The sequence below is a fragment of the Acipenser ruthenus genome, chromosome 28 (assembly GCF_902713425.1).
Source record: "Acipenser ruthenus chromosome 28, fAciRut3.2 maternal haplotype, whole genome shotgun sequence".
Lineage (NCBI taxonomy): Eukaryota > Metazoa > Chordata > Actinopteri > Acipenseriformes > Acipenseridae > Acipenser > Acipenser ruthenus.
Genome location: NC_081216.1, coordinates 25144126 through 25170818, shown reverse-complemented (window position 1 = coordinate 25170818; position 26693 = coordinate 25144126). Strand labels below are relative to the sequence as shown.

General features: G+C 36.2%; 1 protein-coding gene and 3 non-coding genes across 9 annotated transcripts; all 4 read right to left on the bottom strand.

Moving 5' to 3' along the window:
• Window positions 1–392: 392 nt before the first annotated feature.
• On the bottom strand, window positions 393–26497 carry LOC117434571 (cytoskeleton-associated protein 5-like). Of its 6 annotated transcripts, none has more exons than XM_034057140.3 (46): window positions 26367–26497; window positions 22761–22845; window positions 22065–22258; window positions 21728–21934; window positions 21248–21419; window positions 21005–21131; window positions 20375–20475; window positions 19775–19888; window positions 19571–19675; window positions 19099–19188; window positions 18332–18496; window positions 18090–18218; window positions 17695–17853; window positions 17407–17508; window positions 17115–17225; window positions 15632–15724; window positions 15360–15545; window positions 15062–15156; window positions 14719–14776; window positions 14224–14349; window positions 13756–13892; window positions 13145–13319; window positions 12684–12797; window positions 12341–12469; window positions 12037–12231; window positions 11764–11887; window positions 11231–11343; window positions 10683–10781; window positions 10248–10373; window positions 9944–10093; window positions 9416–9619; window positions 8995–9130; window positions 8650–8843; window positions 8373–8545; window positions 6630–6653; window positions 6185–6358; window positions 5786–5906; window positions 4921–5100; window positions 4364–4551; window positions 4105–4180; window positions 3762–3950; window positions 3428–3565; window positions 2943–3026; window positions 1669–1831; window positions 1383–1534; window positions 393–1103 (listed from the first exon to the last, which is right to left on the bottom strand). In XM_034057140.3, the coding sequence occupies exons 2-46, from the start codon at window positions 22815–22817 to the stop codon at window positions 861–863; spliced, it is 6192 nt and encodes a 2063-aa protein (XP_033913031.3). In that variant the 5' UTR covers window positions 22818–22845; window positions 26367–26497; the 3' UTR covers window positions 393–860. The 6 variants fall into 6 exon arrangements, with proteins under 6 accessions (XP_033913031.3, XP_058859252.1, XP_033913032.3 ...); XM_059003269.1 differs by having other exon boundaries at window positions 26456–26490; XM_034057141.3 differs by lacking the exon at window positions 26367–26497 and adding an exon at window positions 24729–24870.
• On the bottom strand, window positions 4633–4745 carry LOC117435203 (small nucleolar RNA SNORD67). The gene has a single exon (XR_004549136.1). It is a non-coding gene; the product is annotated as a small nucleolar RNA SNORD67 (small nucleolar RNA).
• LOC117435205 (small nucleolar RNA SNORD67) lies at window positions 5557–5640 on the bottom strand. The gene has a single exon (XR_004549138.1). It is a non-coding gene; the product is annotated as a small nucleolar RNA SNORD67 (small nucleolar RNA).
• LOC117435204 (small nucleolar RNA SNORD67) lies at window positions 9223–9335 on the bottom strand. The gene has a single exon (XR_004549137.1). It is a non-coding gene; the product is annotated as a small nucleolar RNA SNORD67 (small nucleolar RNA).
• Window positions 26498–26693: the final 196 nt, after the last annotated feature.

Genomic DNA, 26693 nt, shown 5'->3' with positions numbered 1-26693 from the left:
GTAAAAGGTCACACGTTACTAAAAACAAATGGAAAATTTTTCTGCGACATGAACTAAGGATCTGTTCCCAGTGACTAACATACCATTAATTAGGTTTGCAATTAGGCAACACATTTACCTTTAATTCTTTTTAAAAAAAAAAAAAAAAAAAAAAAAAAGGTTTTGCTGCCACCCAGTGGTTACATTTCACCATTGCTACATTACTTGCTCTTCTGCTGCTTCCAAAAAAAAAAAAAAAAAATGAATGACTTGTTTTACACTTTTGATAATAAACTATCGTTTGCAAGGGGAAAATTGAAATTGGACAGTCGGATTTCTGTTGGCTTGTAATCCTCAAAACTTCTTTGATGGAAATATACTGAAAAATGTCAATCCAAAAAATACAATATATAACTAGTTAATGCAACCTTTATTTACAAAACATTTATTACTTCATGCCATGCTTCATGATTCCTTCACAGAACCATTGCTTCAAGTACAGGAGTTCACAAAAAGGAAAAAAAGCAAGCGAACAGTTAACATTATAGGTTTAAGAGCTCTAGACAGAAATGAGATAAAAACATCTTACTAACAATCTTGAAAAAGATAAACAGAAACAGCTAAGAAGTACATTAATATTACAGCGGTTTGCACAGAGAAACTGTACACTAAAACATGACATTTTTGAATGCTCAAGTGGTTAGGAAGCCTGATGTATGTACAAATAATTGTGCCACAATACTTAACAAAAAAAATAATAATAAGTTGTCCACTGTATTATATATGAAACATGTTTGTTTTTACACACCAAGGGCCAAAAAAGGCAGCCAGTAGCTATGAAGGTATCTGCTTTAGGTAAGTGAGCGAGGCTGAAAGCGTTTTTATTTGCGGTTGCTCTTTATTCTTTCTAGCCTCTTTTTCAAGTCATCGAGGTTGGTGGCAGAGGACGTGGTACTCATGCTGCTCTGCATGTGCGATTGGTTAGATTCAAGTTCCTGGTGGTAATGTTCTCGGGACTCCTTTAGTTGTGAGAGTTTACTGTGCAGCATGTCTGTTGAGGAAGCGACAGAAGGGGCCGACGGCTTTGAAAGCAAAGATGTAAGAAGCGGTCTCTCCTCTTGTTGCTATGATGGGGCAGGGGAAAAAAAAAAAGTTTTACAGATTATATTGCGAATACCCAATGAAACTATACAATGCATCTCAATTAAATGTTGAAAGTTAATGGCAGTCAGTAAGTGCAAAATTAGTTCGCTGTAATATTTAAAAGATATTCATTGTCTTGCAAACGCCGCAAGTCAGTTATTTAATCTCTGTAAAAGCCAACTTGGTTTTGATGAGACGATCTGTTGCTCCAGGGCTATAAAAAATGTTGCCACAGGAGGGGAATCAAAACTAGTGAATACCTTTGAATTATTTTCTAGGCCATGTCGTTGCCGGAGAATCTTTAACCTCTCCAGATACACAGCAGGTTTAACCTCCTCTCCGTTGGTAGGGATTGATGGTGCAGTAGTGGTTGAGCTGGGCACAAATGTATCAGCGCTTTGTGGGCTAATTCCTGTTTATAGAGGAAACAGCACATTTAGAAAAGAATCCGACTTTCACAAGAGAACCAGTTGAAAATAGTGCATTTAACTGCATAAACCACCACCTTGTAAGGATGCTACTGTATTTGTGCAGTCATAGCTTTACCTGAACTTGAGGACTGAACTCTTCCCTTGCCCTCTCTTTCCAACTCTATCATCCGGAGACCTCGTTCTACATAGCTCTGGAAGAACTGGGAGGTGTTTTTCAAAAAGGGATCGATATCTGCATCCGAGTACTTCTGCTTATATTCATAAAGCTCTGTTAAACCCTTTAGAAAAAAAAGATACACTGTGTGTTAAGAGTAAGGATTTGTTCAAATGCAATACAAAATAGAAATCTGAAAGCGATGAGAATTTGAGGTTACACAGGTCCAGCACCTCTATGGACAGATATCAATTCAACATGTATACTTCAGGTGCTGAAGCTGGATAAAGTAAATAAACAGAAGCAACAATCAGGAGGGAAACAACTCCAATTTACACCAAAACAAAACACAGACTTAACACATTTCATCCCAGGACAATTTCTGGAAATAGGAATAAATTCTTGCCTATATCCTTACTCAAGATGACCGTGTTTATTTGTTTTTTTGAACTCACCTCATCTGAAGTCTGGGGATGAAAAAATACAACGCAAGACTTATCCGAAAATGTTACTTTTATTTTCCCCCTCAGGACTTAATTTATCAGAAATTGGTTGTGGCGATTTATAATGAATTTTATGCTTGCAGCTATAATAGTTTAATCTTATTTGAACAAATTCGTAAAACACTATAGTAAAATGCCTACACCTCCACGAGTCATTACTTTAATTGTATACTGTCCCAGCTCAAGCTGAAGCAGTGTTTTATACCTTTAAAACAAAACAAATTAATAAAACGTAATACATGTATTATATCAAGTTAATTTCAGAATTCAACTCCAGCTTCAACTAAATTCACGAATCATTAAGTGCACGGATTAGAAAAAATAGATAATACAAGCTGAAGTATGATTGGCATCTGCTGGAAAGACTTTCATAACTGCCCTCTTTGTATAAAGGGATGTTCACAGGACTCTGGATAACAGTGAATTAAATACAGTCCACCAGAGAATCGTTTACTCACTTGCTTGAGTCAACATTAGTTCAAAAACTTGTCCCATATCAAAACAATGTTCACACAGACTGGATTCTCTTCATGGATGAAACAGTGATGGGAATAGCTTCAACAGCCAGAGCAGGTTGACAGAACAAGTATGAAAGATACCTAATGGTCCATTTATACAATTCATTCACTTTACCAACTGAAGTTAAGCAGTGCTACTGCTGGAACACTAAAAATCCAGTAAAAAAAACAAAAAAAAAAAAAACACACCCCACACACACCACAGAAAACTTACCTCCTTAGTATTTTCCTTGGAACCTATCTTCTTAAAGATTTCAGCCAGGATATCACTCACTTTTGATTTAGAAGCCATTTCATCCTACAAATGTAATGGTTATATTTATATTTTTTCTTAGCATCCCAGGAAAAGTGTTTTGTACTTTGAAAGCTTTATATTGTGCAATCAGTAAAGCCAATGGACCGAGTCTGGACACACACAGTAGTGCCCCTCCTACTTTACGTGTCATAAGAATTCTTATCTCTTAGCTATAGGAACTGAAAACCATCTTACTTGTGTTATGTACGTAAAGGGACAGTATTTTCATTTAAATAGCTACTAAGTGAATACAAAGATTGTAGATTGCCACAAAACAGGCACAATGTATAAAGAAATGCAAACACCTCTATAGCTATAGACATAAGACACCAATGGTCATTCTCTATTGGAGGACATAGTACAACAAATTGGCTTCAGTGTGCAATATGAACTAGTAGACATACCATTCCATTAGCTCCTTTTTCTGTTTCTCTGTCAGACTTTGAGCTGGTCTGATCCAGGGAGTGTTTCACAACCCGTCTAAGATGCGTTTCCAGCTCGGATTCATTCTTGTTTTCTATCATGGTCATGTGATCCAAGATCTGTATACACAGAATTAATTTGTATTCAAGAGTAAAACAATAATTCAGGATTAATTAATCATTCATGCTGCTGCTCAAACCTATTTAATTAAAACTCAATATTTATTAATGCTCATCTGTCATCCACTAAACCTTTCAAAAGTAGTTTCTTAAAAAAAAAAAAAAAAAACTTTACAATTAGTTTCCTCGGACATACCTTTGGTCCTGTCAATCTGCAGAGAGTGTGCAGCAGTGTTTTAAGGGTCCTCAGTGGAATATCACTTTTTAGTTGTTTTAACTTATCCTTTGGAAATATTTTCATAAAGTTGTGGATGTCCAGAAGGATTCGGTCTAGATTGATGTTATTAACAGACTCTGGAAGGAGTCGAACCATACGCCACAGACACTAAAAAAAAAAAAAATAAATAAAAAAAGTCAGTGGGGAATATCCTGGTTTAGACAAACTCATTTTAAAGTCACAATACAGCAAATCAGTTTACATTTAAAAAAAAAATTATATATATTACACACACACAATAAAAAAGCAAGCAACAGATTACCTTCATGACCAGTTCTGAAAACTTTGGAGAGCTTGCAGTGGCAAGGAGGCTGTCTTGTAGAAGCACAAGGAGAGCACTATAAAAAAAAAAAAAAAAAAAAAAATGAATGTAAATAATGAAGTGTTAATAAAAATGGCCTTCACATTTATTTTTAAAATGTGATTTAATAGGATTTTCAAAAGGAATCCTTTTTTGGATATTATGCTGTACTTGGGGTGGGGTACAGGGCAAAAAGAAACAAACACTAATCATCTCTTACCTTAATATGTTGGTCTGATCTGACTTTTCTAAAACTTTAACAACAAGCAAATTGACAGATCTGATGAGCTGCTGCCCATCCTCCAAGTCCTCCACTCGAGAATCTAACATTAGAGTAATCAGTCCGTGCATCAAGTCCTTCAGCACTCCCATCGATGCCTCCCGGGCCAGCATTTCCATCTGGAACAGCTTTAAAAAAAAAAAAAGCAAAGCAGGAGCCATCAGTTAAGGCCACAAATAGCTCTACCAGGCAAGCCTTCCAATACAATGCTCGAGTCAGATGGCCCCTGTGCACTTTGGTCTGTCAACAGGGATATTCTGATTGAAGCTGCTGTGCCACTGCACTGCTGCCCCAACAGTCTGTGCAACTCATCACTCTCAGATATATTATGTACTCAAGTATTGGAAGAAAGCCATCTCTGGCAAAATACAAAAGCCTTTAGCTCATATTGCATCAGGTCAGTATTGTCATCAGATGTACTTTAAATTATATTGTGCAAATTGAGTTAACATTACATTTAATGTGTCACTCATTAGGGATAAACTGTTACAACTTACTGAAATCATATTCCCAATAATACAGCTGTAAAGTTTGACAATGTCATCTTTGTCCAGTCTTTCATCGGCCATGTGCGTGCTGTAGATAAGGCGAAGCTGCATAAACGTTGCAATCAGGAACTGATCAATGTGGCCAGACATAGCTTCTGCTTTATCCTCCTGTCGCAAAACCTCATCAATCTATGGGATAATATAAAATACAGAAGTACATCAAATCACTATACATTTTGCATTTCCCCCAACAGAGTCATCCTTATCCATGTTACAGGCAAGTGAAAAATTTTAAAACAAAACTATGAAATGAAAGTGCTAAGAATTGGAGTACAGGTATTCCTAAATGGATACTTCTTATGTTGCAACTAGTGTAGTTTAGGATAGGAGACTGAGAAACAGGTCGAGGACAGAAGAAATCAATTTACACAGAAACATTTCTGAACACTCATCCTCAAGTAGCCCATATCCAGTACAGCTATTGATTTTCTGTGCACTCATGGGTGTAATGCAAGTTTAGTTTCTCTTAAATGAAAAATAAACACATTTGATGGAGTAGTAGCCACATTATTTTGTTTAAACAGGTAACTATCAAGTCAATTAATTCAAAAGGATGCCCTTATAGTTTAAAATAATGGTCTTCTATACAAGTCAGATGGCCCCAGGGCACTTTGGTCTGTCATCAGCAATGATTGAAGCAGCTCAGTCTATGCAACTCTCCCTTTTACCTGCACTGTTTAACAGCATAGCATAGCAGCAGGGGCAGGGGGCATTGCCGTGGTCCTTGTGTGTGTGTGCCTTTATTTTACAGCAAGACCTTACAATGTTATTATTTATTCTAAAACCCATTTTGTAAAAGCTCATATTCACCTACCTGTGCCAAGGCCTGGATACTGGTGTTAATGTCGCCACTAGCTACCTGTGAGATGACAAAATTTATGGTGGAGGCTATACTGTTGTGCATATCATCGAAATGGGGAGAGACAGCACGGATCCTGAAAAACAAAGAAATTACCGGTTTGCAATAACCATAGTGTCTACCTTCTAGGTAATTTAAGCTACTGAAAATGATTGGAAACAATTTCAAAACAAACTTCCTGGGATTGCCAATGTCAAGATAACAAGACCATGGTCCATTAACATACTAAAAAAACCCAGACGTCAACAGTTTTGTACAATTATTGTAATCAAATTAATCCTTATAAACAATGGAAATCCAACAAGATATTCTGTAATTTAGCCATCTAATGTTTTCTTCCACAATATCACTTACTTGGGCTCTGGTATTAAGACAGGCTCCAACAGTTCATCAAGTTTATGCTGTACCAAATCTGGCATCTCACTGACTCTAGTATGATCATTTTCAATGATATCAAGGTCTAACTGGAACTCTCTTGGAATTGAAGGAGAAGATTGCTCCAGATGTGCATTCTGAGATCTAGACTGGCTGTTGAAGAGACAAAACATATTGGTTTAAGATTGCACATTCATTTTAAAATAAATAGAATGTGTTAAGACTGACGGATGCAGAAAAAAGACAGACTTGTTTCACTTTGCAGAAATGGATTCAGCAATAAAAGCACTTAAAGGAAGTTTTTAAAATGATTGCATTAACAAAGCAATATTCTGAACCTTAAAATAGTACTGTATTGTCAAACCGTTCTTATTGCCAGAAATGTCAAAGGGATTTTCCACCACTATAGATTTTAAATACTTACATCCTATAGGTACGATACATTATTCTGTCCATGGGAAAGCAGTGAAAGAAGTCAGAAAGCACACTTAGAAAGAAGCAGATGTGAACAATGTAATGTTAAAAGTAGTGAAACTAAGGCCTAAGCGTAATTATTTGAACTGAATCACTGTTAGGACGAGGGATGTCACGATATGAATTCTAAACTATTATTCTGTGGGGGTATTATCACGATATGGCACAATATTTTATAAATAAAAATTAAGGATTTTAAATGTTAACTATTTAAGCTAAAATGTGTTTCACAACATTGAAATTGAAAAAATTATGGTGCTTAATACAACAGATATTTACAAAACTATTTTAAAAACAGAAAAAACAGATATCAATTACTATAGATAAAGTTCCATTTTAATCAAGATTAGTCCTTTAAAACAATATCTATCTATAGGCATATGTATTGGATATTTGTTAGAAGAATACTTCCAAAATTAAATAAAAATGAATGTTTTTGGAAGGAGAGATTAGTTTGGGTGTTTCTCATAATAGTCTGATTTAAGGAAGTTAAAGTCTTATTCCCAAATCAAATAGCTACTATTAATGGGTTAAAACGCATTTTTTAAATGTAGCTGGTCACATCAGCCTGCCCTAAGTTATAGATAGATACATAGATAGATACATACAGACATATATACATACATAGATACATAGATAGATACATACAGACATATATACATACATAGATAGATAGATACATACATAGATAGATAGATACATAGATAGATACATAGATAGCCCATTACTGTGTTAAGACAACAGATTGTAGGACCATAACAGCGCTAAGAGTCAGGACCCAGGGGGGCTTTGAAATCTGACTTTACAAAATCAACAAAATGTTTTTGCCATTAATGTCTGAAAACACCAACATTTAGTTAAATTAGAACAGGGGGGCAAGGACATAGCGAGTGTGGTGTGCGCCGAGAGTTTAGGGAGTAGCCTTTAAATATATATCGGTGTTCCTGTTCAAGAACACACACACACCACACTCGCTATATCCTTGTGTGTTTTAAAAGTGTAAAAGTGTAAAAATGTTGTTTTTGTCTACATTCTGTCTAGTTGATGCATCTCAGGCAAAATCATAAATAAATTAAAAACCAACCACGATATGAACGATAGAATAATTGTTAGAAATTATATAGCAGTTATCTTTAAGAAATCGGCATATCGCAACACCCCTAGTTAGGACCCAAAATGATAGCCAGAGACCTGATAAGTGTCTTGAACCATTTCTTGGAAACAAAGGGGGAATACTTTTGAAAAAATGACTAGGAAATGTGAAAGTACAATGGATGACCACTAAACTACACATATGGCAAAGTTCTGAATCACCTAGAATTTTAGGATTGAGACATATTATATTATATATACATAAAACCCATATGAACATAAATTTAGATATTTCAGGCAAATCAAATAAACTACAAAATGATATCACAAAAAGTCTACTGGAAGACATAATAGTAGTACAGTATTTTGTGCTAGATTATGAAATGTACCATTTTTTCAATTTTTCAGTTTTTCATAAAGTATATGAAAAACTACAAAGCAGTATGTAATTCAATATGTTAACATAACTATTCAGCAGGTTGCATTCGACTGTAGCAAAATTAGTTAATTATATAGGGTGATGCAAACCCTTTGGCCATAGCTGTAGAAGACAAAGTAATTCTGCTAATTTCCTCCTTAAATGCAAGTAATTTACACATACTTTAATTTTGAAGGCACTTCCTCCGAGGGTGGCCTCCGCATTAAACTGGCATTAGGATTTCCTCCTTGTGATCTCTGTGGTTTTTCCTCTACTTGTTTAACAGGTGCAGCTGCTGGTTTCTTGGCAGAACGTTTAATTCTTTCTTCCAGCATACTCATCTCCTTCTCTGAAAGCTGGTGATCAAAATAATGGAGTTACTGACATGCCTTTTCAGGCTTTGGTATATTTTACATGGACAATTGATGCAGAATTTAATCCTAAACGTAATGGTACTTACATTTCCTATTAGTTTGAAAACCTGGTCTCCACAGACATTATATACAACAACTACAGTGTTGAGGGCGGCATTACGAACAGAGTTGTCCCGATCTCCAATATGAACTGCAATTTCTTTAAGTGCTTTTGCTGCTGTAGGCTGGCAAACATTCATCCCATAGGATTCAATTAAACAGCCCAGTTCCTCCAGACATTCTTTAAAATGAAAAAGGGGTGGGTTCATAGAGAATTGGTTGGAAAACTGTTAGTTTAAAATTTTTGTAGACATGGCGTTGTATGTTTGACAGATATATCCTGTAAGCATATTTTGTTTTTATTTTTCTAAGAGCGAGTTCCAAAAACTTACCAGCTCGTTGTTTTGAGTTCTTTGATTTTGTCCCATCCATTAGAAAGGTGAAAACCTTGCTTGCTGGATAGACCTTACACATCATATTGAGAAGTGCACGCACGTCTTTACGTACAACATCTTTTGATTCTCCAACCTTGAGACAGAAACATTTCGATTTAAAGCCAAAACAGCATGTGATGAATGAAATAAAATCAAACAGAAAGCAACCAAAAGGGTCTGCTTTCACTCGAGTCAGATGGCCCCTGTGCACTTTGGTCTGTCATCAGGGATAGTCGGATTGAAGCTGCTGTGCCACTGCACTGCTGCTCCAACGATCTGTGCAACTCATCACTCTCGTTTGTAGGAATTATACACAGCAAATTAAACCCTAATTTCCACATTTGGATGGAAGCAAAAAAAAAAAAAAAAAAAAACAGACCTTGAGTATAAGGTATGGGATGAAGGAAGAAGCCTCATATTCATTAAGGTGATAGTCCTCTCTGCTCAACATTGTGAAGAGCATCTTCAGGTATTCCAAGGCCTTCATAAGGACACTGGTGTTAGTGTCAAAGAAACGTAGAGTAAACCACTTCAAAACCAGGTCCAGGCAGCTTATAGTGGCATCTTTTTCGTCTTCCAAGTGCTATTTAAAAAAAATATTTATATATATATATAATTTGAACAACAATTCTACCTCTGATCTACTGTACTGTGAAAAGTCAAAATCTGCTTTTAAACAATTACCCAATCTGGGGTATGAACAACACTTAAAATGATACAACATTTAGTATTGATTTTTCCCACAATTAAAGTGGCTGATGCTCAAAAAGCAAAGCCTTTCAACATTTTATTAAAAAATGATCCCTATTTGTGTACTGGGTAGTCCAAAGTGCATTCTGCCAGAATTCAAGGTTATCTTTATTGAAGAATGTTTACAAGTATATTTATCATTATTACACAACACTACCTCAATCATAGCTGTTAAAGCTTTGATGTGATGCTGGAAATCCAAATGGAAGAGCTCGTCCTGTAACCACTTTGCTGAACAGCTTGACATCTGAGTTTTCAACTGCTCAATGTACTCATCTCGAGGAGTAGTAAAGTTCCACTTAAGCACCTAAAAAAGGAAAAATTTACCTTTTAAAAATTCCAACAGTATTAAGCAAATATTTTTCTGAAATGGAAACATTAAACTGTACATTCAAGGAAGAAAAAAAAAAAAAGTACCAATACAATTTTGCTCAGTAATGGTTATTTAAATGTAGATTTACCTTCAATCCTTTTTCATCCTTTATTCTCTGTTCTTTTCCATTGGGAACATGGGTGAAAATGGGACCAGATTTGTCCTCCTCATCCTTGGCATTTGATTTGATTGGTGCTTTCTTACCAAGGACACCCTAGAAACATAAAAATTACACATTACAGATGAGCAAACATGAAAATAACCATGCAATAGGATGGTGAAGATAGTAAATGCACTTCATCGAAAAGGACTTGTTTAAGTACTGTGTTGGCTCTCCACAAAAAGGATAATGTGCCTTCACCACCTACTGGGTGTATGCTGTAAACCAAAGATGGTTGGAAGAAAAAAAAAAAAATTCAAGGGTTAAAACATTTCCCCCAGGTGAAGACAATTCTAAACCCAGGAAAACAATACCAGTATCTTCGTGCATAAAGTGGTATAGACACCCTCTGTTATAAAGTACCTGTTTACTTGACTTTCCTTTTGTCTGGTTGTTGGGTTTAGTGAGGCTTGTATTAGCCTTCCCCATACTGTCATTAGCATCTGAAGATTGTGAAGTTGTCTAGCAATACAAAAGTTACCATTGAATGTGTTATTTGTGACAATGTAGTACTTAAGCTTTGTTAACCGATTTTAGCACATTCTGCAAGTGATGATAAACTCAACCATCCACGACAGTGTACATTTAAAACACACATTCAAAAACTATTGTTTTTGAAAACTTAATTGTAAGTAAGACAAGAGGACAATGTATGTTGTAAAAAAAAAAGTGTCAAAGTTTTAACCCAAAACCTGCAGATGGCGCTGGGAACCTGAGGCTCTACTTGAAACAACTGAACAGCTTGAATCATGTTTCTGGGACCTAAAATCAAATCAATAATCTATTGTATTTATTGTAGTGTGTACCAGAGGGTTACGTGGTAAAAATAAAAATCGGTAAAAAATTATAAAGTTAAAAGTTCATTAAATACATTAGCTGTTGGACAAGAGATTACATTTTCCGGTTTTTACCTTTCCTTTGGCAGCAGCTCCAGCTGATTTGGCTTTCTTGGGATCCGGTTTAGAATCAGGAACACTCTCTTCAGATTCATCACATGCTGGAGAAGGCTGAAGCTTTGCAGAAGCTACAGTTAGGAGACAAGTTACTAAGGTTAAAAACAAAATAAATATGACCCACACCAATGTATATTAAGAGATCCACAAATATGTTCTTTGTACATATGCAGCGATAGGTCAGGTAGTGGAAACATACTCGATGTGCAACTTACTACAAAGCTCCACTGGTAAGACATTTAGAAAACCTAAGGCCATATGTTAACAGCTATTGTTAATACATGAAAGGGTAACATGGACTTTACTGGTATAAGCAAATATTCTTATAAGTTAACTGCTCCTTAGTCGAACCCCGCTTTAATATGCAATTACTTACTGTATTCTCTATTTTTTGCTCTTATTTGAATCTGATCTTTTGCTATTGATTTTATTGTACTTTGTACTTACAAATTATAAGTTGCCCTGGATAAGGGCGTCAGCTAAAAAAGTACCTGGTGTAGACTTTACACCCCCTGCTGGTTTAGAGGCAGCAGCCTTAACAGGAGCAGCAGGCTTAGCTGGCATGTTGGTCCTGGCTTTTTCCAGCAAAGACACCACCTGGTCCTTGGATGCAGTCTAGTTTTTAAAAAAAAAAAAAAAAAGGTGTGTCAGAATGTTTAAGCGGATTCTCAAATCTATATGCTAGGATTTGAAATTAACTGCATATTATGAAGCACCTTTGGTTTTTGTCTTCATATCTCACAGCAGAATTTAAATAGCAGTACCTTTAGTTTACTTGTAGCCTTAAACATCTTTTCATATCCAATGTGCATCATAAATGTTGGAAGAGCTTCCTGAGCTTTCTTTCGTACATCCCCATTCCTGTCTTCTAGACAGGAGTACAGGTGGGGCACACATAGCATGAGGTCTGGGGGCACAGTGCGTAATGTGGGTAGCTTTTCTGCCAGCCAACCTAAAACCTGTTGCAGGGGATAATGTGAACAAATGAGAATTTAATCTAATCAATATTTGAAATGTAAAAAAAAAAAAAAAAAAAAAAAAAAATCTAAGAATTGTAATGCATCTTACCTCTTGCCTCAAGAAGGGGTTTTCCTTCTTCAGTTCCTCAGACAGCTCCTCTCCTTCCAACCACTCCTTCATTCCAGTTTGTTCAACCCAGGCATTGAGTGTTGCGAGGGCAGCAGCTCGAACATTACTCTGCAATACAGTACAAAGCATTGCTTTGAGGTCTTAGTTACATCAAATTAAATTCAACAAATTCAATAACACTGCAGACAAAAGACAAGCACATAATTACATCTTTAGAAGGGAACTGCAGATAAACTACAAAATTGGGTGGTTGTCACTTTATTAACGCACAACAATATTTTTGCAATATATTAAATTGCCTTTGAAGTTGCACATAAGTTACCTTGCTGTCCCCAAGCACTGTAATAATAAGAATCCCAAGATTCTTAACATGTTGTTTGATGTTGGGGCCCATGGCTGTAGCTATCTGTTGCAGGATCGTCAGTGTTTGTTGTAGCTTAAAGAGAAAAGCATTGCATTTAAGGAATTTGGTAAACCTAATCTAAACAGACACAGTGAAAATAACCAACGTGAGACTGTCATGTACTTAGGTACATCCCTAAACACATTTTAACATAGGATTTTATGACTAAGGCAATACAGGCTATATCATCACCACCCAGCACTGTAGCTGTGGTGTGATATTTCATAAAGTGCATGATGGCAAGCTTCCATTGATCAGTTTGTGACTTAACTGGATCTTGCTAGATAAGTAAAAGTTCCATAAATAATGCTAGTGTCTAGTACAGTAAAATCAGCAGCTAATCACAATCATTGCATTTAGAAATATTGCAGATATTGTACCAGAATCTTATTGGAGTCCCCAAGCCGCGCTTTCAGTGCTATAGGAAGCTCTCCGATATTTGGCTGAATAAATTTGGCCTCATTAATCACAGCCGCTACTTCATCCAGTCCCTCCTTTCTGATCTTCCAGTTCTTATCACTCATCTTTGACACCATATCAGATGTAATCTTTTCGCTGAAATAAAAAACGACAACCGATTCAACCCAAATAGTGGTGGTGGGGGGGGGGGGGGTGGGGGCACAAACTGATAATGCTTTATTAACTCCTGCAGCACCAAGTAACATTACAGAAAGATACATCAGTATTTCCGACATACCGACTTCAACACTAAATAATGCATCTGTAAACCCTGGAGTTACTCAGCCAATACATAAAATAAAAAGTGGTACAATTCAATCAACTTTCAGCAGGGGGCCATTACATTGAGCCATGAACTGCGCAAGTAGGTTTGTTCAATGTATTTGTCTGGTTTCTTGCTCAATGTTAGAAAGATACATTTTATATGTATTGAGAAAACTGGGACCGATATATGAAGACTATTGAATAGAATCCCAGATACTGAAAATATAGAATGCATTTTGTCACGTGAAACTAGTGAAATAAGACAAACCCAATATCAGATCTTGGCAAAAGATCCATGACATCATTTCCACCTTCCTCATCTGGTTCCTCTGCCTCCTCACTTTCATCCTGTCCTCCCTTCTTGATGGAACCCCGAAAGGGAGCTGGGGGTGTCTGGCCTTGCATCTGGTACACAAATATACCAACATTCAACATAGTTGCTGGTAAATAGTCACTTAACTGACCAATAATGGATTGTCTTACTACTGTTTATTTAATCTGAATCCCCCAGATATAGCAGCAAAACGGTCAATTAAATTAAATTATTTTTAAAAATACTGCATATCCATTCATAAAGTACTGGAAATTGACAGTGTTATAGCAGCAGTAATTTCACAACAAATTTAGCTGAATACAACTGCACTGTACAAAAAATATCAAGATGCAAAAAGGCTATGCAAGTTATCAAGTCTGCAGACAATTTAACACAGCTATCAAGGGTACACATGAACCTTACCTTTTCAAATTCTGCATCAATTTGCGTTAGCAAGGCTGGCTTTTCATCTTCAAAGAACATACGTAGGGGGGCTCCCATGTACAGGAACATAACACCGAGCAAAGCAATAGCAGAGGTTCGTACAGCCTATAGGAAAGTACAACTTATGAGTTAGTAAGTTAAAAGCACTAACTCACAATTGGCAGAATTCCCTTTAAATCAGCGTGGGTTATGTCAAGGTCAAAAACAGTTTGCATCTGCAAAACATTTTTATCCACATTTAATTAAACACAATTAATCTCAATGGGCAATCACACATGCATGGACAATTCCTCCAGGGCAGTGCCGAGGTATAATGATTAGAATGAGACAGCATTTTCAATGTGGACCCATTGAAGTTTGTAAAGAACTGCACAGAATTTAACCAAAAGTGAAATGGCAGAGATTCAACTTGTCATATAAAATTACTTGTAACCAGCTTCATTAGCATTAAATAAAAGAAAACCTAGTACTTACAGGATTAGTTGCACCCAGGGCAGTCTTGACATTATTAATAAAAGCCTTTACATTGATCCTGTTTAAAATAAATAAATAAAATTACAAGCTTGACACATTTTTTTCAATAGTGTACCAAAAAGTTAGTGTGGGCTTTAGCAGATTTAAAAATCCCTTTAGCTTCAGTACAATTAGTTCCCATTTTTGTCCAGATAACTCCCCCCACCCCACCATGTATTAACTCAATTTTCATGTGTTAAGACCAATACAATCCATTGTACAAACTCTACAAGCCCAAAAAACATTTAACAGTTACTTTGCGTTCCATGAAATCTGTTTTCCCCAGTGAAAATGTTTAGCTTACCCAGAAAAACCAAATTCTTTCATTGCATTTGCCAACCAGTTTAATGTCTCTGCTTGATTTTTTGGATTCTTCTGTGCAAAAGCCATTGACACAACCTGCAAATCATCATAAGAGATTGTATTCTATTTTTTTTATATAAAAAATTGAGCTATAGATGAATTATCTAATTGGTATGCAAATAAAATAAATGGCATCTTTTACTGTAATTACTACTTCAAATGTTTGCTGTCTTAGGAATCTTTCTTCAATACAAAACTACTATTAAAAAAAGAAAGTGCACGGTTTCTTTAATACTAACATGTTCAGCAGTCCATGGCAATGAGCATGCCTCTCCTATCGCAGTAAGGGCCTCTTTGGATTTAATTCCACACTTCACATCCCCTATTTTGTCGACCAAACACTCCAGAACAACGAGCGCAGAGGTTTTAGAGAAGTTTCCTTTTACAGCAATCAGTCCAACAATATGAAGCTTCATCTGCATCACCTACAAAAAGACACCCACATTAATTCTAGAAGCACTAAATCAAGTGTACACAAGGTATGCAAAGATAACCCCACCCTTCACAGTACCTGAAAGTTTGTCTCTTTCCAGCCTGGTTTCTTTGCCAGCATCCGAACCAGTGCCTGGCAGGGCATCTCACTTTTCTCCATCTGCTCTACTGCCTGAGGAATACATACCAAGCAGAACCAAAATTAGAGAACAAATTTGCAGGATTAAAAGTTAATTTCAATCAGATACACAAAGTGTACAAGTTCATATTACACTGGGCACTGAATTGACAAAGCATGTTATAGCACACACAAAAAATGGCAGTTGGTTTGCTTTATTGGGGATCCAAACTTTTGAAGATTTCAGAACAGCATACAGAAAAGACCAATACTGACTGTGACAGAGTGAAAACAAAAGAGAAACACACTGCATCACGAAGGTCGTACATCATTTTTATAACTGAAGGACATTATCCTAAAGACTGTCTTTATTAATTGTTGTTTGCGATTAACATTGAAAATGTAAAATAACAAAAAATTGCTATGAAAAGATACAGTAAGAGTTAGTTCTGAGACCACTGCTGTAACTATCTGTGTTTGGTAATGAACAGGTGCACATATGATTTACAAGGATACAAAGTGTTTCTAGCGAGTTGCTAAAGCTTATTTTAAAGCTCAAGACTTTTTTTTTGTTGGAGAAGTGAAAGCACTTGCACTTTAGAAATTAACATTTCATGTTTGAAATAAATGCAAATAAATGCAAATAAATACCAGCAAGCTGGTGTAGCTCTGAGCGCAGCCATCTTGGGGAACACGCGTTGATGTCAGGCTTTATTATAGCTGTGAGCGCACGTAACAATAGTTAATGTGGGGGGACATAAATCCTTTAGCTGGGTTTTAACTATACAGTATGCTTAACTGGTGAGAGTGGGTATATAATGGTTTTAAACAAAGCGAAATTACCGTAACATTAATAAGTGTGAATCAATTAATGCAGATACTGTAACATTTATAAGACTACACTTTAACAAAGGTGTAGTGGATTAGTCCTGGGGAGGGGCTAGTGATAATGGAGGGTATAAGTACTGGTGTAGAGCTCATTTTAGGTGGACTAGATTTGAGACTCCAGTGAGGCTGGAGTGATTGAGTAGTTGTGCACTTGGTGCATAAAATCTGTGTAAATACAAGCTTGTGGATTTGTTTTTGTTAATTAGTGTTTTGTTCTGCCAATTTTCACCTGAGGCTTAAATAAAAGCTTACTTTCGGCATTTTAATCTCGACTGACTGTTTCCTGCCACCTGCAATAGGGACTTGACCATGACACTTTACACTGACTAAAAATAAAGTTCTTGATTAAGTTAGATTAACAGCTATTTTCACAGAGCCCATTTAGAACAATCCTGTTAATTTAGATAACGTACTCCAAGACTAGAGCTAAAGCAAGGTCTGTGAAACTAGCCGTAAAAATATGAAAATGTATATATGGCCCCACATTATTAAAACTGTACTGCTCATTAGTTCCAGCAGCATGGGTGGCTTACAACTTGACAAATCATTACATTACCTTCTGGAACTCCTCCATACTAGCCAGCCTTTCCTTCCAGTTACTACTGTCCAAAAGCTGCATACAGGAAGCAGGAAGCACAGCCGAAGCCTTCTCTTCACATGCCTCATCCTGTGGAACAAATAAAATGTTAAATGAAAGGTCTTCAGGTCATACAAGGTCACAGGTTTGTTTTCTATGAAAAAAAATAAATGACTTGCAAATGAAAACAAACAAAGTTTAAAAATGACTCACTATAATGTAAATGCTTGAATTGTGTTGTATATAATTGTTCCATCCATTAGCTACTTACAGAAAGTTCAGTCTCCACCACGTCTTTAGTCTCAACGGCTGCTTTCTTCCCTTTAGCACCAGCTCCTCCTGCTACTTTTCCCTTCTTGGGAGGCCCACTAGCCTAACATGGAGAGCAAACAAACAGTTAACATCCATATTGATGCAAAACACATTAGAAAGTACATCAACAAAAAAGGACCCAGAATTAAGCCAAAATGTGTCCACATTCCATAACTTGCCAAATAGTTGTTAATTTGGATACCTGAAAAACACCAAGTTCCATGGTACATTTGAGGTATATTCTTACCTTGCCCACCGGAGCCTTTTTTTGAGGGGCCGCAGGTTTTGCAGGTGGAGCCTCAGCTACCGGTGCAGTCTTTGTGGCAGATTTGGCATCTTTCTTTTCTGCTCCACCAGCCACTTTCTTTCCACCAGGTAACTCAATCTTCTCGGCGCACTCTTTAATCTAGAAAGAGTAGACATGATTCAACCAAAAAGTCTTAAGAGGTTCCAACAGACAATTAAAATTATCATTCCAAGTAAATAAATAGAAAACATAAGAGGTTATTATTTATTACTTAACAGGAAGTATGCATGCATAAATATCTAGAATCTATAAAAAACAGTAATCCCATTTGTATTTAAAGTGATCATCTACAATGGATTTGAGCACTGCTGGGCAGGGTCCTTTACTAATCTTACCCTGTCAAGTTTGAGCTTATCAACATCAGCCAGGAATGGATTCACAGCTTTTTCTCCAACCACTTTCAATGCAGTACCGAGTGCTTCAAAAGCAGCATCTCGTACCTCAGGGGCTGAATCGTTAATTTGCTGTAAGGGATGGCAACGCATTAGAAACGAAATCCTATAGCAATTAAGACCAGTCTTTCACGATAAAAAAAAAAAAAGTTGTTAATTATTACTTCTACAAATTAATGCCATACCTTCAGCAGTGCAGCACAAAATGGTTTCAAAAGACTTTTTGGCAGCGTGGAGGGAGTGCAGTGGCGAAAGCTTCTTGCCAGAAATAAAGACGACTGCTGTTTGATTGAAGGATTCTTGTTGTCCATCACAGCCAGAACATCTTCAGAAACATTCTGCAATGTAGTCTTAAAAAAAAAAAAAAAAAAGAGAAAAAACATCTAGGAGTTTGCTGTTGCTAACAGATGGCCACCAAGTGTTTACCCAAGACACTATAAAACTTGCAATTTACCGATCAGTTCAGACCATAAGGGTCCAGATTAGTCGAACAGCATATTACATATTCGAGTACAAAATAAGCGCCTTACATATCAGCTACTAATAGGAGCAAACTGCGGGTTTTTAAATGCCGATGCTTAAGTTTAAAAGTCAGCAAAATTCTACAGTAAGCATATTTTGTTTTTAATTGTTGCCTTGTTTTCAGTGAATGTTAAAAGATCCCCGCTCGAGTTGCCCTGCAATGACTGCACACAGCAGCTTCTGCGCTGTTGCTGGGCACTGAAACAATTTCTGGAAGCACAGCCCCAGCGAACTAATTTTGTAAACCGAAATAAAGTTAATGTTAGTGCTGGAACGAACACAGGATTTTCATGTTCGGATATTAGTTAGTTTTTCAAAAAGTAATAAATAGGAAACTATTCGAAATTCCCATCCCTAGTATTAATAGTAAAAATAAATAAAAGGTCTCTTGCATATACATCAAAACATTTCTAATTTCGCCCTCACTTACAGTAAGGAAGACCGCATCAATTGCCTCCTGCAAAGCCTGAACCACGTTAGGTTTCTTCTCTTTGAATTTTTCCAAAATAGTTGGCACCACCTTAAATAATAAAAATAACTTGTTTACTTTGACTAGTTACTGGAAATGTACAAAGTTTACTCCTTTAAAATCAGCATACAATGGCACCTAAATATATACATACATTTAAAATATTTTAGATTCTCAATGCTAATTAAAAGGAACATCTGCAGATGACAATTTCAAAATGAAAGCATTTAACTAGATATGTAGAAAAGTAAAATGCATTTAGATGTTTATTTTAAAATGATAACATTTCTATCAAAGGTAGTAATTTAGATTTAAAAACAATCACACTTCCCCTAGTATTTACATAAAGTAAAATGACAAACTACACTAGTCTGTATTACAATGTACTTAAAGTAATAATAGTACAACAAAAAGGTCAAAAAGATGAACTTACAAGGCATGCATATGTCCCAAACTTCTTCCTCAGCCCAGTAGCCAATCCAACAACACATTTTGCTGCTGCTGCAACAAGCATAACATTTGTATCCTTTCCAATAACCTGAAAAATAAATGTGAAAATCTTGAGAACTGTCCAAAAATGAGTCTAGTATGCAATAAGCAGATTATATTTAACCTGCTTGTGTTGCCAAATACATACCTTTTTAAGTGTTCTGACCACATCCCCAAAGTCTCCAGCTTCTATTTTAGGATTTTTTACTAAGACTTCTAAAGCTTCCAGAGCCTCTTTTCTTTCCTGCCATTTCTTTGCTTCCTACATTACAGAAAAAAAAGACTCAGCAAGGCATGTTACAATAGGAAAACAGCAGCTGAATAAATGTTAGCTTACATCTGAACATTAAGTAGATCACATCCTTCTGTTATACCGCAAGTTACAACCTTGGAGAAAAACACTTACTATTCACTGTGTTTCATTAGACATGTTCAAAAGCACTGTGCACAAGTGATTTTCTAGAAATAATTTATTGAAGATGCAGTGTCCTACAATAAAGCTTGTGATTAAAGAAACATTTCAGGACAGAAAGCCCTGGTCTGTTTACATTTTTCAAAGATGGTACAATAGCAGGGTAACAAGGCCACCATTGTCTTGAAACTACAAGTCACTATAAACCAAACTGTAGACACTGCAGCAAGTAGAGACAGGTCAGGAATATTATACCATCACCATTTGGTGAAATAAATGTAAAAGGTCATTTTAAGGGGCAGTCTAATCCCATTCCAATTTCAACATCATACTTACAATTTTTTCATAGAAATCTTTAGGTAATTTCGAAAGAATCTCAACAGCTTCTAGGAGCTCATAAGCATCCACTTGTGGGGGAGCTTCTTCATCTTCATCCCCTTGAGAAGGAACACACAAACCATGTCAAAAAAACAAGTCACAGGTCATTGACTAGCACAATATATTCCAAGGCTTCATAACATGAAGAGTTATCACCATTAAGAATTCACTTGATGGATACACCACAGGAAAAAGCATGCACCCTAGAGCCTTGAAACTTTTGAAGACAGAAACAGTAAAATACAGTGAAAAACAGGAATGGCTGACACCTTGTGTCAGTGGCAGTAGTAGCATTTCTATAGGTGGTCAGTGCTACCACCATAGCATGTATTTATGCAATTCCATTACCCAAAATGGAAAACAGCAAGTCCAAATGAATTGCAACAACTTCATTATAATTTTGACAGCTCTTGTCTGTTAATTGAATCCAGGCCAATATGCAATGGAAATTATATGACAGTAGCCCATTATTGCACAAGGTTTTAACCACGCCACTCTTCCTCATTGACAACTGCCATTTCACAGCTGATTTAGAAAGCACCGACCTGAAAGACAACAAGTGTTTACAGTACATTGTATACACCGTACCATCAACTCCATCTGAACTCGCTGCCTGTTCAAACTTAGTTTTTAGATCTTGTTGCGAGCGGAGGAATCGTGTCTGTTTTGGGGCTGAAGGTGGCAACTTTACCCATTCTTCTTCCAGCTCTTTAAACTAGAAAAAGAAAGAGCAAACAATAGAGTGAATTAACAATTTAAGGGGTGGTGTTGTAAATACAGATATCTGGTACCAGTACCAAATTATTTCACAAATTCTGATATATCCCTTACCTGTACAGAGTTAATGTTCTGGAGTGGAGGTCGCAGAGCATCTCTGATCCACCTATACATCTCCACCGCTAACAATCTGGCCTCATCTCGAACAGCTTTCTCTCGAGATTCAAACAATTTTGGCAACACTTTGACAATTGGCTTCAAAGTAACAATTTTCGAACCAAATTCACTAGAAAGGTGGACAAAAAACATAAAATGAAGCACAAACTATAAAGAAAAAGCTAATCAAAAAAATCACTTAATGTTACCAACAATAGTTTTATACTAGTACAGTTCTGAGGCATATAGCTACTGCTTTTCACAGATTTAACAATTGAATTTTAAACTCAGCAGGACTTGCAATAAACAAAATTAATAATTATTGTGTGGGACAGTCTACAGTTTCAAGTAAAACCAATTCACACAATGTTGAAACTTATCTGCATAGGTCACTGCTCAGTCACATGCAACATGTTTAATGCCACAACAGTAACTCACCTGAGTGCTTTCCTTATTGTTTCGATGCACATTACAATAATTTTGGGATTTTTGTTGTCCAATCCTTTTAATAGTTCTTCCTGAACTGCCTCTGCTTTTTCTATCTCTATGTACATCATGCAGATTTCTAATCCTAGTTCCTTCGCCCTGGCTTTGGGCTGATTAAAAACTTTACATACAACACCAGACACCACCTCTCCAGTAGTTCTAAAATGAAAAAGGAAAAACCATGTTACTTATTACTTTGAGAACCTTAAGGTTAATAACTATGTACAGTAAAACACGATTTGCATTTGTTGTTGTTAGTCAGGAAAATAGATTTGCAAGGTTTCCTTACCTTCCAGCCACATGCGCATTTTCAACATAAGCAAGAACCGCTTCCAGACCTTTCAACTGAGCGACAGCATTGGAGTCCGTAACAAATTTTTTTATGAATCCAAGGTATTTTGACCATTCTGGACTTTTTTCATCTTCAATCCTCTGAAATAACTTTAGAGCTTCCTCGTAGCCATTTAATCTTGCTTTCCACAGCTATAAACAGAAAACATGTTGAGTGAAGGAAGAGGTTTTTTTTTTTTTTTTTTTTTACTAATTAAGGATTAATAAAGTTTAAGACAGACATTTAATTCTTCTCTCCCTCTAAAATTTTGACCAACACCAAAAAAAAAGACAACCGTTTAATATGCCTCTGAACATTTAGTAAAAATAAACACATTTACAAATGCACAGAAACTTCTCTACAGTAGAATGCATTACTTATTTCATACTTCATTTAGCCTATGCATCCTTTGCATAAGGATATTTATTTTTATCATTTAAAATGCAGGACTTTATGGTCATTTTTGCATCTCAATACATTTCAAGAGTATTTGCATAGTAAGTTTTTATCCCTGGGCATACTTGAATAAATTCTCTACCTAAAACAATTGAGTCAGTAGCAACTTAACTGGTTACTGCATTAACATATGAAAAAAAACAAATGTCATATATATATATATATATATATATATAATTTTTTTATTTTTTTAATCACCTTGTGTTCACATTTCTGCTCAATGGGCAACTTCATCCATTCACTGTCGTCCGCCATGGTGGCATGTGTTGTCTTAAATATACACCTAAAAGAACAACAATCACATGTTAAATCTAAGAATCCTGGGGATCTGCTCTTTTCCAAATGCTACTGTGTTTGCGTGTTGTAACAGTTTGACAAAGTATGAATTATGTTAAACACAACCATGATACTGTGCATATCAATTCTCATGGAAGGATTAAGAATCCACATGGAATTTTATTCTGTAAAGCACATTTCGCTGCAAAGAATAAAATCAAAAAACAGGCATAAATGAAGCACGGATCTTATTGGACACATTAAATCTCCCCTGAATGTAAAGTAGAGGAGAGTCAGTATACTGGTTTACCACGGTTTAGGTACATTACGGTTTTGTTATGCTACACTGCAAATATAGTAATTACGGTATACAACTGATAATGCTAGGTTTGTGTGCCTATTAAAGTGAAAGAAAAGGCAATTTTTATATGAGCATATGCAGGGGTTCACATAACTGGTACGCATGCAAACCAATAAAGAAATGTTCTTTAAGACGCAAAGGCGTACTGTATGTCAGTACATTTAACAGGAAAGCATTTTTCATAAAGGCAGCGAGGGTGCTCACGCTTGCAAGGTGAGCCATACCTGCCTAACCTCCAGTTCCAATTTAAGCACTTTGATTGGCTGCTTAATGTTTATTAAAATAAATCAATTTAGATTTTTTTTTTTTTTGTATTAAACAGGGTTGGTTGATTTAAATCAAGTCGATTTAAAATCACTTGATTTTTTAATCATTTTTTTCTTTTACTACCTATTTTACTTAGTTTCTCATGGAAAAGGCATGAAAAGTATCTACATTTTGAGGAACAACATTTGGAAAACACAACCCAAGACAATTGGGTTAAACTGGTAAGAATTCTCTATAGAAGCCCTGATTGTTTTGCAGGCTGGGTTTCACAATTCCTTCAGAATTCAGCCTTATGTGCATTTTATTGTATCAAAGCAAGTGTTTAACACAATAAACGTTGTTTGAGTAAAGCAATTCTGCCTATTGTGCTACTTTCAGCACTAAGATATTTTAAGATGCGATATGTAAACAAGACAAACTGGAAGACTTACAGGGTACATTTTACACCTAGGTGCAAAATATAGCAAACTACTATGTAAATTATATATTTAAAAAAAAAATCAACATACACAGAACACACTAACCTACAAGTTGTAGTAATAATAATAATAATAATAATAATAATAATAATAATAATAAATAATTTCAAAACACTCAACTGACAACTGAAACATTTAAAAAACAACCCCCCCAAAAACTGGTACTCTCGATAAGCAAGGACCACTGCACTGCCGGTCTTAAAATAAAGGGCAATTGAGATAGAGGGATTTTTTTTTATATATACGGTTTGTCTGACTGTAGTGCTGATTAAATACAGTCTCGCTCAGAAAAATTTGCACAGCCACACACACACAATAAAATGCACGTCAGTGTTAAAAAACGGAACCACAGCACTGTATTTGTTATCTATTTCGTACAGTTCTCACCCGGAGCAGAGCATCAGTAAAGACTCAGTACAGGGCCCTGCTTAGCCTGCCAACCTAAACAAAGTAAACACACTGCAATGCAATCTCGTGTAACACTCTACCCTTTAAAAAAAAAAAAAAAAATCTCGAAACACGACCATTCACCAAATTCTAGAAATTATCAAATTGAATATATACCGCAGGTGCTCAAGCTAACACAGAGCTACTGTTGTATTGTCTGTCACAAAAGCACAGCCATCTACCAGGCCCTGAAAACGCAGCAGTGACTAGCTTGAATTAATTAACAGCAAGCAAGAAAGAAACAAACAAACAAACAGACAGTACACTGGGGCTTTATATTAACACCGAGTGCTTTCAAAAGGCACACAAACGAAACAATAGCGTTCATTTACTTACGTTTCTAGTTACCCGGGCAGCCCGATGCTTTTAGTGCCGAGATATGACCATTTCTGAGGTTTGAAACGCCTTAAAGGGCGGAGAGACCGAGGGAGGGGCTCACCCAGCCAAAGACAGGAGTACAGTGGCACAGAACACAGGGAACAGGCTGAAGCTGGCATTTAAACCGCACACACCATTACCCTGTCTCCAGATAGAACGCAACGTTATACAAGCAAAGAAATGCACAACAAACACACAATACAATTTAACTCCAACAACCAAACACGATGCCCTACTTCGTGACAACTCAATGTAGTAATGCAGCTCCAGCAATTATACAGCAAGTTACTCACTGTATTTTCTTCTGTTTAGTAGATCAATTAAGGCAGACAACCCTTTGTTGGACTATAAACTGGCTGTATGGTGTCCTACATCGATTGCATATCTTTTCTGGTCCATCTTTACAATTGTACAGAGTTTCACCCCAAACCATATGACGAACATTTAGATTACCCCTGGGTGAATGCCAATACATACCAAATGTTTCATATCCAGCACAAGTTAATTTAAATCATTAGACTACTTTAACTTCGTTGCCAAAAATATTATCCAGACAGACTGTATGCTGAAGCAATATGTTCCATTTCAGAAATAACCACTAAACGTCTCAAATCAAGTAGTTGGTTTGGCTCGTCAAAAACTTATATGACCACATACAAGTTATAAAAACGTCATAATGCGACATGGGAAAATACTCACTGCAATTTTTTTGTAAAGTACTAAACTGCCATAGGGCATGAATTCAAACCACCGCTCTGTTATTGTATTAACCGCGCAAAAATACTCCTGCCCATGTAAATATTGGTGTTTTGGAAAACGAAACTGAAACAGACTATGGTTTATCATTACTATAAGGTCAAGAATGCCAATACATGAACTACTTGCCATAAAATTCCATGATGGGATACATATCCAAGGGGACGGAGTCAAAGTGACTACTATAACTAAAATATTTTAGTTGTGGGTGTCGGCTCAGGATTCTCAACGGGCAATAGTCTAGTCACTTTCAGTTCTAGTAATCCTATCCAGTGGGAGTGGGGTATCCACAATGCCACTGCATATTATCCACTGGTAAGTGCATTTCACTTTGCAAGCCTTAATTTGGATCACAGATCCATTAATATTATTTTTCCACCGTTTTGAAAACTATCCTGCATGCCCGCATTAAAGACGACTAATTATTTTCGATAGTTGATTTTCTAACTAAAATGTATATGTATTTTACGCACTAGAATACAATTTTAATTTAAAAATACGGAGATAACATGTCACACACTGGTTAAATCTGATTTTTGCTATACACCTGGTTACTATGTTTTTCTTTCACAGCTGCCAAGAAAAAACCAAGGGCGCTTCTTTTGGCAACAGCTAACTTAGACATCAAAACAAAAGCATACGCCTTCATTCATAATCGAAAAGATTAACACATCCGTATACATTACAATAAACCGCACTCTTGAAATATATGGCTACTGACTGTATGACGTTGTTCATTATTTTGGACATTACATATTTATTTATATTTCTTGTAAAATAATAAATAAACAAAAACAACACGTTAGAACGCAGTTTTATCCCATACACAAATATACTTACCTTTAAAATAATGCAGACTAAATACGGTTTTAAAACGTTAAATATAAATACACCGTCTACTCCTTCTCCAGCTTTCCAAAATACGTTACCTTTCCTCCTTCGTTTGAAAAAGATCACAAACCAGTAAGCCGCATAATGATTGGTTTAAAAAGAACGCCGGCATACTACAATGTGATTGGACAGTTTAAATTCGGGCTAAAACTTCCCTCTGTGCTGAGCTGCACCTCTTAAAGAGAAAGCGTCCTACGAATCTTCTGACCAGGCTGCTGTTGCAAGTGATACTTCAAGATTACCTTATTTTTTCAAAATATTTAATTTCTTACCTGT

Bases quoted from the DNA above. Each gene is read 5' to 3' on its own strand.
- LOC117434571 (XM_034057140.3), bottom strand. From the start codon at position 22,817: ATGGCGGACGACAGTGAATGGATGAAGTTGCCCATTGAGCAGAAATGT. The intron at 15,157-15,359 runs GTTAGTATTAAA...GATGATTTGCAG, and splicing joins TGCCATGGACTGCTGAACAT to GTTGTGTCAATGGCTTTTGC. The intron at 12,470-12,683 runs GTAACTTATGTG...ACTGTATTGCAG, and splicing joins CAGTGCTTGGGGACAGCAAG to AGTAATGTTCGAGCTGCTGC.